Consider the following 13,240-nt stretch of genomic DNA (forward strand, 5'->3'; position numbering starts at 1 on the left):
CATGCTGGTGTCTCATGCCTGTAATTCTAGCTACTCAGGATACTGAGATCTGAGCAGGAAAGTTTATGAGACTCTTATCTCCAGTTAACCAGCACAAAGGCAAAAATGGAGATATAGGTTGTGATAGAGTCCTGCCTCAAGCAAAAAGATGAAGGGACTGTTAGGTTTTTAAAGAGGTTGCCGAATAAGAAAAGTACCATGCATGTGGTATTCCGGTATGGGGTAGGTTTATTCATCATTCCAGCTGGCACCAGGACATGCTAGCACTCCTCGTGGCTGGGAAAGAGAGCATCTAGCCCTGGGCTAGGCCTTATCTAGGGTAGGGGCAGAGAAAGATGTGGCCACATGGAATCCAGATGGGACCTTAACAGATGCAGATATGACCTCTTCCAGGTGTGCCAGTTGTCTGTGCAATGTAGGTAATAGGCGGAGACTTGGCTGCAAGGAGGGTGGAGTCTGTTGGCCATCCAGGAGTGGACCTTATAGGGACAGCACCAGGCTGTGAGTTCAAGACTCAGTACTGGTACAAAACAAAAAATTCTTGCATTATTTTTAAAAACATTTTTATTAGTTGGGAGCTGGTGGCTCATACCTGTAATCCTAGCTACTCAGGAGGTTGAGATCTGAGGATCACTGTTCAAAGCCAGCCTGGGCAGGAACATCCTTAAGACTCTTTATCTCCAATTAATCACCAGATAATCAGAAGTAGCACTGTGGCTCAAGTGGTAGAGTGCTAGCCTTGAGCTGAAGAGCTCAAGGGACAGTGCCCAGGTCCAGAGTTGAAGCCTACAACCGAAAAAAATTTTTATTAGCATTTATTTATTTCGCCAGGGAATTTCATTGTCATTTTTCAGTAATCGTAATCTTTTAATGAAGATCTGTTTTTAATCCTCTCTCCTCAAGTTTTGATATAACTGGTTGAGAGCGCTCTTGGAACCATTATTAAAAAAAAAATCTACCTTCACATGATTAGCATGATTATACTGAACAGCCAGGATGTATTGCAATTCATTAAAGGAAAGAAAAAGTAATTTAAAATATATTCTCAGAGATAACTGGGTAATACTTCTGTCTTACTTTGTTATGTTTAACATTTTACATTGACTATCCCTCCCTTTAATTACCTGTTGTCTGCTTGGTTCTGTGTTTAGGCTAGTGGAGGAGAGGGTGTGTGTGTGTGTGTGTGTGTGTGTGTGTGTGTGTGTGTGTGTGTGTGTGTGTGTGTGTGTGTGTGTGTGTGTGTGTGTGTGTGTGTGTGTGTGTGTGTGTGTGTGTGTGTGTGTGTGTGTGTGTGTGTGTGTGTGTGTGTAGAGGTGTGTGTGGGGGGCATTATTTTCCTGAAGAATTGTGGTAATATTATGAATACTCTGTCACTAGTGGAGGAGAGGGTGTGTGTGTGTGTGTGTGTGTGTGTGTGTGTGTGTGTGTGTGTGTGTGTGTGTGTGTGTGTGTGTGTGTAGAGGTGTGTGTGGGGGGCATTATTTTCCTGAAGAATTGTGGTAATATTATGAATACTCTGTCACTAAAATGTGTCTCGTTCCCCCCACCCCCACCCCACCGCTGCTGTTTTGGTACTACTGTTGGCTTTACCACTTGAGGTACCCCTCTAGTCCTTTTTACTTTAGTTATTTTTCAAATAGAGTTTTGTGTTTTATTCAAACTGGCCTTGGACTGTTATCTTCCTGTTTATATCACTTTGGACTGTGGGCTTCCTTTTTATGCTTCTCACTTTGTTGAGATTGCAGGTGTGTAATCTTGTCATATCCAGTTTGTTGAGATGAGATCACAGGAACTTTTTTTGTCCTGGCTGGTGTTGAACTTTGATTCTCCTGATCTCTACCATCAAGTAGCTGGAATTATAGGCATAAACCACTATGCCTAGCCCAGGTATATTTCTTAAAGAAGTCAGAATTAGAGATTCTGATGGTGGTTCTGGTTATTAGATATTCTCAAATTAGCTTTTTGCTTTTACCTCTGAATTTCTTAGACGGGAATAAGGCTTCTTAGGTACAGTTTAACCATTTATGGTCAAAGGTCATCTGTTTAACTCTCCCAGCAAAATCCTCACAGATTTTGCCTGACCTATATACTTTCTAGAATACTCTGCCATAAAACCCAGCATGATTTTATTTCCTATTAATTTTTTTCCCTACTGGAATAATGATTTTTGTGTTTACATAATTATAGTATATACACAAAACTGAATTATAAGTGGTGTGTGTGTGTGTGTGTGTGTGTGTGTGTGTGTGTGTGTGTGTATATGTGTGTGTGTGTGTGTATGAATACAGGGGCCTCCTGCTCTCATTTGGCTTTTTCACCCAAGGATGGTGCTCTACCACTTGAGTCCTACCTCCATTTCCAGCTTTTTGCAGGCTAATTGGAGATGAGAGTCTCATGGACTTTTTTACTCTTAACCTCTATTTCCTAAGTAGGATTACAGGCCTGGGTCACCAGTGCCTGGCTTAAGGAAGTAGTTTCTTTTAAATGGAAGAGCAGTTAATTTATTTTTTTTTCCCCCAGTGCTAGGGCTGGAACTCAGAGCCTCACACCTGTTAGATAAGTACCCTGAGTTATCAACTTTGATATTAAAAGCTATATCTTAACACCTCTCAAATGGGTCTATGTCTAACATTTATATCTTTCTACTTCCATGTGCTTGCTGGTGTGTAATTCCTAAAGGTAGAGAGTGAGCCCTAATTGTCTCTGTGAGTTCTTTTGCATTGTGCTACCAATTGACAATGTACTGAAAATGGTTAGAAGTGGAGTGCTGGTAGCTCATGCTTGTAATCCTAGCTATTCAGGAGGCTGAGATCTGAGGATTGTGGTTCAAAGCCAGCTAGGGCAGGAAAGTCTGTGAGACTCTTACCTCCAGTTAACCTCTAAAAAGCCAGAAGTGGAAGTGTGACTCAAGTGGACCCTTGAGCAAAGAAGCCAAGGGACAGCACTCAAGTTCTTGAGTTCAGTCCCCTGTACTGGCATACTCATATGGGGCTGGGAAGTTGGCTCAGTGGTAGAGTGCTTGCCTCACAAGTATGAGTCCCAGGCTTCAATTCCTCAGCACCACATAAGCAGAAAAAGCTGCAAGTGGTGCTGTGGCTCAAGTGGTAGAGAACTAGCCTTGAGCTGAAGAGCTGAGGGACAGCACTTAGGCACAGAGTTCAAGTCCCACGACCGACAAAAAATAAATAAATAAAAATATATAATTAGAACCACCTGCACCATACTGAAGATGTAGACTTTTCCCTTGTTTTTCTCCTAAGCAACACATTGTAACAACTATTTACACATTGGACATGTAAGCAATCCAGAGATGATTTAAAGTATGCAGGAAAAATGCAGAAGTATTCTACTTATGTTTTCTATCCTGTTTTACATAAGGAATTTGAGTAGGCATAGATGTGGGATCCTGGACTGTTAGCCTGGACTTTGCTACCCAGGGTGGCTTTGAACTGCAAACCTCAGATCTCAGGCTCCTGAGTAGCTAGGCTTACAAGCATGAGACACTGGCTCTCGACTTTTGTTTTTTATTATTATGGACTATTCGAATTTAGAGGAAAAAACATAGTTGAAAAATTGTTTTCTCGGGAGCTGGTACATAAGAATATGTTATTTAAATATAAATCATTTTAAAAAATTTAGTTTATGTTGGTACTGGGCTTGAACTCAGGGCCTAAGTGCTTGTCCCTTAGATTTTTCACTCAAGGCTACAACTCTAATACTTGAGCCATACCTCCACTTCTGGCTTTTTGCTGATTAATTGTAGATAAGAATCTCTGACTTTTTTGCCTAGGCTTGCTTCAAACTGCTCTCAGTCTCTGGCTGAGGTTAAATTAGTATTTTAATTTGTTTATGAATGTGATTTCTACAAATTGATATTATAATGATGTTATTATATAGTAATGCTCTATCACTATGTACAGTGTGCCATTTTATATCAATATAATGTATTAGTATAATATTATAATGCAAGGTTTTTCATTATATTATGATACAGTATAATGGTACATATTTATCTGATACATACTTTCCTATCAGAGGTATGGTAATATAATGAAAGGGTTTTTTTTTTTTATCATTGTAGGTTTTCTTGAATTTTCTGTGGGGAAATTTAGATACTTTGAGCTCAGCAGGCTTTTTCCCAAGGAGGCCATTTTGCGTCATATTTCAACCAACGTGACTTTTCTTCTCTTCCAAATACACTCACAGTATCAGAATACAACACTTTCCTTTTCTAAGGTAAGTACAGAGAATTACCTCACTAAAATCCCTATGTTTGGTTCTTATATTTACTTAAAAGCATTAGAATTTGATGTTTTTTATATAGTTTTGACTTTGTGTCTTTCACTATTTGTGCTTTTGTTTTTGTTTCTTTTTAAATCCAGAAAAAGTATTGTCTTATGAGTGATTGAGCTGGTGAGAGCCCTCTGGCCTTTCTGCAATTTGGCAGTGTCTGGCTCAGCCTGGAGAGCTGAGTTGTAGTAGAGAGATCTCTTCCTCAGCCTCTGAAAATTTAAAATGCTCAGTTAGCCTGTGCAGCTTAGGATCAGAGTGAGGGTGTGGCTCCAGTGGGGCAGCACCAGCCTTGCGCATGAGCCTGAGGTCTTAAGCTCAAGTTTCAGTATTGGCACAAAAGAAAAAAAAAGATCTGCCATTCATGGTAACCTTTTACATACTTCTCTCTATTTTGACTATCTGACCCCTTGGCTAATGAATGAGTTTCACCAGAATAAAAAGAGTCCTTTAAAAAGTGTGTTCTATCCAGAATATCATGAGAGATAAGACACTTGCACATTCGTGTTCATTGCAAACAGTCCAGGTGCTCTACAGTAGATTTGAAAGATTAATTAGACTTTGCAAGAGAACCAGGCAGACATCCAAGTACAGAGAACAAAGTGGGAAAGGGGGCTCCCAAGACTCCTCACAAAGGAAAAGTAAGAAGAAGCACCGGCTATTGTCTGAGGTGACCGATAAAACCTAGGTTAAGGAGGGGCTAGAAGAGGCTAGAGGCAGAGACCCCAGTGTGGACATGTGGGCCAGGGGCTTCATCATGGCAGACTAGGATGTATGGCTGCTGTCCAAATAGTAGATAAGGGTCCTGCAACTGACCAAATCTGAAGGTCACTCTAAGGGGATCTTGTTTACTTATATGGTGGTAGTTGCCCCCAGAGGAGCGCCATCCCAAGGTAAAGGGGGTGTTGGAGGCTGATTATTTACTGCCTTTACTACATGGGCCTAGAGTTGCCTAGGAAGGGCATGCTAAGCTGTGGAGAAGGGAAGGAGCATACTAAGCTATAGGAAGGGAGCTCATTTGGCTAACAAGATTAATGGATCCAAAAAATGTGGTATCTATACACAATGGTATTTTATATAACCATTAGAAAGAATATTATGTCATTTGCAGGGAAATGTTAAGTAAGGTAAGCCAAGCTCAAAGAGACAGTGGCACATGTTTTCTCTCATATGCAGAAGCTATACCTAAAATATAGGCGGACATTGTAAGAATCCTTTGCGACTATCCCAGGGGACCACACAGAGGCAGGCAGGCACAGGAGGAAGATTATTATAAGGTTTATTAGAGGGGCCCTATCATCCCAGGAGAGGGAGCACATGACGTCTGCCCCTATTCAGGTAGCAGGCAGGTCTGGGGGAGAAAAAGAGGGCAGAAGTTAGGTAAATGTGGGTAAGGTATGTGTGTGTGCAGGGGGGGGGTGGGGGGGGTGGGGGGGTGGGAGTGTTTGTGTGCTGTGGGCAGGGAGTGACCATACCTGTATAGCAGGAACTCTAGGGTAGGGAGGAGCTCAGGTCTAGGTGGAACTGAGGACCAAAGGTGGGGATAATATTAACATTCCCTGCTTTGTTGTTTAATAAAAATAGAGGTGCCAGGTAGGGGAGGGGTATGGGCGGAAGTCATTTCTTGTAGAGCTACTTCCTGCAATAGAGGGACGATGGTGTAGTCTGGGGTCCAGTCTGGGGTCCCTGATTAGTTGCCCAGCCTGGTACCATCCAAGAAGCATCTCCTTGATGGTTTGGTTGGGATAGAGCGAGGGAAGGGTTGACATTGTCCAAAAAGAAATGTACTCTTATGTAACTGTAACTCTTATGTAACTGTAACCTCATTGTGTACAAAGGGGGGTTATACCTTATGATGACAACAGAAAAATTTAAAAAATTGTTCTAAGCACATCTTAGAATATTCTTAAATGTGGTATATATACACAATGGAATTCTATGCCTCCATCAGAAAGAATGACATTGCCCCATTTCTTAGGAAATGGAAAGACTTGGAAAAAATTATATTAAGTGAAGTAAGCCAAGCCCAAAGAAACATAGGTCCCATGGTTTCCCTTATTTGCAATAACTAGTATATGTCTGAGACAAGCAGAAGCGGTCAGATAAGTTGAACCCCAAGATAAGGTCTCAAATGGTTTTTTTCCTTGCACTTGTTTCTAACATTTTTATAAGATGATTTTTTTGTTGCTTTGTATGTCCCTCCTCCATGGTATAACCCCTGCTTTCAGTGTATTTGATGTTGGTATAATTTGTGAAGGGGAAGGAAAAAAAACAATTGTTTAAATAGGGAATAGGGATACAGGTGGACCCATTGCAACAATGAGATATACAAGTCGTTATGTCGAAAAACGAACTTTACAACTTTGGGGGGAGGGATGGTGGGAAGGGGAAACAAAGGAGGAGGTAACAATGCTTGATAAGAAATGTACTCGTTACCTTGCTCATGTAATTGTAACCCCTCTGTATGGTAGTTTCACAATAAAAAAAAGGAAAGAAAGGAATATTCTAGAATATATATTTATAAAGTACATATTATGTATACTTCTATATTCTAGAATATACTAGAATGTGTATGTATAGTATATGTAATATATATTTATATAATATATTAAAATATATATTACTAAACATAATATATTAACATAAATTTACATACAAAATATATTTATATAAATATATATTCATATATGTTCATCTATTGTATCTATATATTTATATATTTATGTTATTATATAGCATATAGTATATATATAATCTATATATGTTATAGATTATATAATATACATTTAAAACATAATGTATTTAAAATATATAATAAATTAAACATTTAAATATGATATTTAATATATATTAAAATATAAAAATAATTAAAAATTTTTATGCTAGTCCTGGAGCTTAAACTCAACCCGAGTGCTTGCTGTCTTTGAGCTTTTTGCTCAAAGCTAGTGGTCTGCCACAGCTCCACTTCTGGCCTTTTGCGGGTTAATTGGAGATGAGAGTCTCGTGGACTTTGTTGCCTAGACTGGCTTCAGAGCTTGATCCTTAGATCTTGCCTCCTGAGTACCTAGGATTATGGGTGTGATCCATATGTGCCCAATTTAGTATTTCATATTTTTTAAATATCTGTCATTCCATCCCAATAAAATCTATGAGTGTGGTGGGTGGTGATATCAGCGATAGTGTGGGGAAATGGGGAGGAATAAGTTCTATTAAGTGCAGGAGACATCCGTATCTGTAAAAGTACAGAGCATTGGGCTGGGATGTAGCTCAGTGGCAAAGCACTTGCCTAGCAAGTGCGACGTACTGGGTTCGATCCCCAGTACCACAAAAAAAAAAAATTAAAAAAAAAAAATACAGAGCATTACCAGCCTTTCAAGGGAGGGTAAGTGCTGACATTCAATTGTTTTTTTCTTTTGGTAGTAGGGATTTGAATTCAGAACTTATACTTGCTAGGCAGGCACTCTACCACATTGGCCATGCACCCAACATGTTTTGCTCTAGTTGTTTTTCAGATAGGGTCTTACATGTTTTGCTTGGCTGGTCTTGGCCTATTTTCATCCTACTGATGCCTTCTGCATAGCTGGGATTGTAGGTATGAGCCACCTTGCCTGACTTATTTGTTGAAATGGAAGTCTGTTTTACTTTTTGCCCTCAAAACACAAATTCCCACTCTCTTCCTTCCTAGCAGCTATGATTTCATAAGACCCCATTCGGGGTCTCATGTAGAGGGTATAGTAAAGAGATTGTGGGTTGTTTTCTTTTTTCTGTTTTTAGTCTAACTGTTTTCTAAAAGTTTTAATTGAGGCTTGGAAGGTGGCTCAGTGGTAGAGTGCTTGTCTCCAATGCTTGAGGCCCTGGATTTGATTCCTCAACACCACATAAGCAGAAAAAGCCGGAAGTGGTGCTGTGGCTCAAGTGGTAGATCACTAGCCTTGAGCTGAAGAGCTGAGGGACAATGCCAAGGCCCAGAGTTCAGGCCCCATGACCAGCAAAAAATAAAAATAAAAGTTTAAGTAGTTGTACAAAGACGGTTCAATTCAACATGTCAGTTTATGAGTACAATGCACCCTGATCAATGTCACTCCTTCACATCTCTTCTACCTGTACCCATCCCTTCAAGTTACCTCATTCCATTTTCTCATGTATACATTGAATATTATGACTGTGTTTGCTCACCCATCCTATTTGTCTGCCCCTCCTCTTCAACCCTCCCCTCATTTACAAAACATGTTCCCTCTCCCTGGTATTCATTTTGTTAAACTGAGTTGTTCAGAGGAGTAATAGAATTGTCCTCTGCATATACTATGCTTTAGTTAATATGTTTATGTATACTTTTTCATATATATTTACAGTTTATAGTTATTTCCACATATGAAAGAAACCATGTGCAATTTGTCTAAGTCTGACTTACTTCACATATTGTAATTGTGTGTGTGTGGTTTTTTTGTGTATGTGTGCTGGTCCTAGGGCTTGAACTCAGGACCTGGGTGTTGTCCCTGAGCATTCTTTGCTCAAGACTAGTCTACCACTTGAGTGACAACTCCTCTTCCAGATTTTTTGGTGGTTAATTAGAGATAAAGAGTCTCATGCACTTTGTTGCTTGATCTTCAAATCTCAGCTTCCTGAGTAGCTAAGATTACAGGTGTCAGCTACTGCTACTATCATAATTTTTTTCCACGTCTTCTATTTTCCTGCAAATGACATGATATTATTTTTCCTGTATTTTATTGTATGTTTTATTTTATATATGTATATATATATATATCCTACATAGTCACATATGTATACATTATATATAGGATATATACACACTGTATATCTACTTGCATACAGATAGTATCTATATATGTATATCACATTAAAAAATCTGTTTACCCTTTTTTTTCTTTTTTTTCTGTTTATCCTTTTGAAGGACATCTAGGCTGTTTCCATATTTTGGCCATGTTAATAGTGCAGCAATGAATATGGGATGTGCAAGTATCTTTACTGTATCCTGACTTATAATCTTTTGGATAAATGCTCAAGAGTGGTATTGCTGGACCACTGGCTAGTTTTATGTTTAATTTTTGGAGGACTCTCCAGACTGCCTTCCATATGACAACATTTATTTCTTGTTAATTATAAGTTTAAATTTAGCTAATATAAACATAAGCTGGATATGATTTGCCTGTGGGTACACAGGAAGATCTTGAGTTTGAAATCAGAGCAGATAAAGTTAGTAAGACTGTGTCTGAAAAACCAAAATAGTACCAGAAAAAAAAAAGCAAAAGCAAATAGGTGTGTTTTTTTTGTTTCGTTTTGTTTTGTTTTTAAGTGCCAAGTACCAGTGGCTCATGCCTGTAATTCCTAGCTACTCAGGAAGCTGAGATCTGAGGATTGCAGGTCAAAGCCAGCCTGGGAAGGAAAGTCTGTGAGACTCTTATCTGCAATAAACTACTCAGAAAAAGCTGGAAGTGGTTCTGTGGCTTTAGTGGTAGAGTGCTAGCCTTGAGCAAAAATAAGCTCAGAGCAGCACCCATATCACAGTTCAAGCCCCAGGACTGGCAAAAGAAACATCCCACAAAAAATGATTACTTGCCTAATGTTGCTAAGAGCAAGTAGGGACAGCACAATGGGGAAAAAAGAAAAAGAGGATAGAAAAGTGGGGTGGCAGGGTGTCCAGTGCTCACCAGCTTCTGAACCCCGAGCTCCCCATAAGCAAGCTCATTTATTTAGTTTAATACAGGGAAAGTTACTGTAGGTATGTGCAGAAAATGTAGTTACAATCATTAGCAGAAGACATAGTTTGTGCACATAGAAATAACTTATTCCTCATAGCTAGGGAGCAGGGAGAGGCAATGACTATAACACAAAAACATTCATCTTATTCCCTTTGTCAAAAGTGTCATAGGGGCCAGTCACCTGTGACTTAGATACCATTGGGTCCAGTTAATTTAACTTACACATTTATCTTTCCTTGTCTGTTTTGACCTTTCCAAGGCCCAGTTCTCAACCTTCCGAATACTGAGGAGGCAGCATTCTAACCCCTTAAATCTTTACTGGTCTCACAGCTCCGGAGTTCCCTACAAGTGTCAGGTCTGGATTCAATCACCATCATTGCAAAACAAAATAAAGCTGGGCCCTGGTGGCTCATGCCTCTAATCTCAGGAGGCTGAGATGTGAGGCTCACGGTTCAAAGCCAGCCCGGACAGGAAAGTCCATGAGACTCTTATCTCCAATAAAGCACTAGAAAACTGGAAGTGATGCTGTGGCTCAAGTGGTAGAGTGCTCGCCTTGAGCTGAAGAGTGCAGCGCCCAGGCCCAGAGTTTAAGCCCCATAACCAACAAAACAAAAACAAAAACAAAACACAATACACATTTATGGAGACATTTTTTTTGGTTGTTGTTTTGGTGCCTGTCTTGGGGCTTGAACTCAGGGCCTAGGTACTGTCTCTGAGCTTTTTTGCTCAAGGCTAGCTCCCTACCACTTGAGCCATAGCTCCTTCAGACTTTTTGGTGGATAATTGGAGATTAGAATTTCACTTAATTTCCTGCCCGGACTGGCTTCAAACTGTGATCCTCAGCCTCCTGAGCAGTTAGTAGGATTATATATGTGAACCATCAGTGCCCAGCTTACCTAATTTTGATACACATATATCTGTGTGTAATGTAAAATCCAGCATATTTTCTCAAACATTTATCTTTTCCTCATAGTGAAAACATTTAGATTCCTAAGTTATTTTGCAAATAGTGTGGTTCCTATGGGATTATAACCAAGCAATCTGCACACTGGTGGTCCTTTCCCCCTCTTTCTGCAGACTCTTAGCCATCACTCCACTCTCTGCTTCTGAGTAAGATCATTGTTAATTTAAGTTAAAAACAAAAACAACCCACTAGCACAGGTTCATTGGGGGAAACCCCTGCTAATAGAAGCCTCTAACCAGAGCTAGAGATTTGCCATTGCTTATAGGCTAGGGCTTTTTTTTTTTTTTTTTTAAGTGCTGGCCCTGGAGTTTGGATTCAGAGCCTCAGCACTGTCCCTGAGCATTTGTGCTCAAGGCTAGTACTATATCACTTGAGCCATAGTTCCACTTCCAGCTTACTGGTGTTTAATTGGAGATTTGAGTCACATTGACTTTCCTGCTCATGTTGGCTTCAAATCATGATTCTCAGACCTCAGTCTTCTGAGTAGCTGGGATTACAGGTATGAGCCACTGACCCCCAGTGAAGCTAGGACTTTTTTTTATAGTGGGTCCTTGAAAATGCTACAGTTGTCTGGTGGAGGTTGGTTCAAAATAACTAATGTGGGGCATAGATAACGTGGAAAATGAGTCACAGATGGAGAAAGGAAGGGAGTAGAATGGAGTGTATTCAAAACCCTGGGCTGTTGCCAGCCAAATGGGTTATAGTTGGTCAAGGAGAGAGGGTAAAGTGGGGGTGGTAAGTTAGAACACTCATCTGGATCTTCAAGAAAAGACACCTGATGGTTTGGACCTAACAGTTACTTGTCTTTCTGTGCCTGACTTTGTTTACTCCACATAAAAGTCTCTAGTTTTATACATGTTGTCACAAATGACAGACATTTATTGGCAACAGCAGAGCCAGCAAGACAATGAGAGAAACAGGCATTTATAATATAGTTAATATATTACAATGCAATAACATATACTAGGTAATATATTACATCATGTGTAATATAATACATTATGTATATACATATATGTTAATATAATAAATGGTTCTATATAACATGCATACAGTGTATATAGCACATATTATGGATGATTTATGATATGTACTTTGCAATGCATACTATTTTAATACATATGACATACAGCATATCTTGATAAGAGAACAATTTAATGTATATAATACATACAATATAATATATACTGTATGTAGTATTATATAATGGTTTACTAAAATCTCTTGATTATCATTTCTTTTTTTAAAAATTTTTTATTGTAAAGATACTATACAGAGGGTTACAGTTACATGAGCAAGGTAATGAGTACACTTCCTATTGAGTATTGTTACCCCCTCCATTGTTTTCCCCCTACCATCCCTTCCCTCCCTACCTTCCCCAGGTTCTTTTTTTTTTTTTTAATTGTGGTTAAGTGATTACATAATTTCCCAAATTTCACAGTATTGTGGAATAATGATGCTCATTTAAAGTCACAAGTTCATTCTAACTTTCCTGGAGCAAATTGTCTATCACAGTCTATAACATATAACGGTGTACACTATACACCATATATGTGATCAGAAGCATGGGGATATTTAGTAGTGGTTCGACCAGATGAGTAGAAGTTCTTTGTTTCTTTTTTTTTTTTTTTTTTTTAGTTCTTTGTTTCTTAAGTCCTGTTAATTTTGTATCACCTAACATTTTGGATTTAGCATCCACTTATCAGGGAGACCATGTACCGTTTGTCTCTTTGCTCTTGGCTTACCTCACTCAACATGATTCCTTCTAGCTCCATCCATTTCTCTGCAAATGCCATTATTTTGTCATTTCTAATGGCTGCATAATATTCCACTGTGTATAGATACCACAATTTTTGGATCCATTCATCTGTGGTGGGGCATCTAGGTTGTTTCCATATCCTAGCTATTGCAAACAGTGCTGCAATAAACATGGAGGTGCACGTGTCCTTGTATATTGGTTCCTGTTGTTCAGGGTAGATGCCTAGAAGTGGTATGACTGGGTCGTAAGGGAGGTCAATCTTTAGCTTTCTAAGGACCCTCCAGACTGCTTTCCAAAGTGGTTGTATAAGTGTACATTCCCACCAGCAGTGTAATAGAGTTCCTCTTTCTCCACATCCCCTCCAGCATTTGTCGTTGGCTGATTTGTGGATGTGGGACATTCTGACTGGGGTAAGGTGGTATCTCAGGGTTGTCTTTATTTGCATTTCCTTCACCACCAGGGATGATGAACATTTCCTCATGTGTTTCTTTGCCATTTTTATTTCTT

General features: G+C 39.3%; 1 protein-coding gene across 4 annotated transcripts in view; it reads left to right on the forward strand.

Annotated features, from left to right (window-relative positions):
- The window catches only part of Tm7sf3 (transmembrane 7 superfamily member 3), a 52,155-nt gene that overhangs the window by 6,425 nt on the left and 32,490 nt on the right, over nucleotides 1-13,240 (forward strand). For all 4 annotated transcript variants that reach the window (XM_070037975.1, XM_070037970.1, XM_070037972.1 and 1 more), the window contains exon 2: nucleotides 4,082-4,236. In XM_070037975.1, coding sequence (XP_069894076.1) covers nucleotides 4,082-4,236 — 155 coding nt within the window. The remainder of the gene's footprint in view (nucleotides 1-4,081; nucleotides 4,237-13,240) is intronic.

The sequence above is a fragment of the Dipodomys merriami genome, unplaced genomic scaffold (assembly GCF_024711535.1).
Source record: "Dipodomys merriami isolate MVZ:Mamm:240054 unplaced genomic scaffold, mDipMer1.0.p SCAF_10, whole genome shotgun sequence".
Classification (NCBI taxonomy): domain Eukaryota; kingdom Metazoa; phylum Chordata; class Mammalia; order Rodentia; family Heteromyidae; genus Dipodomys; species Dipodomys merriami.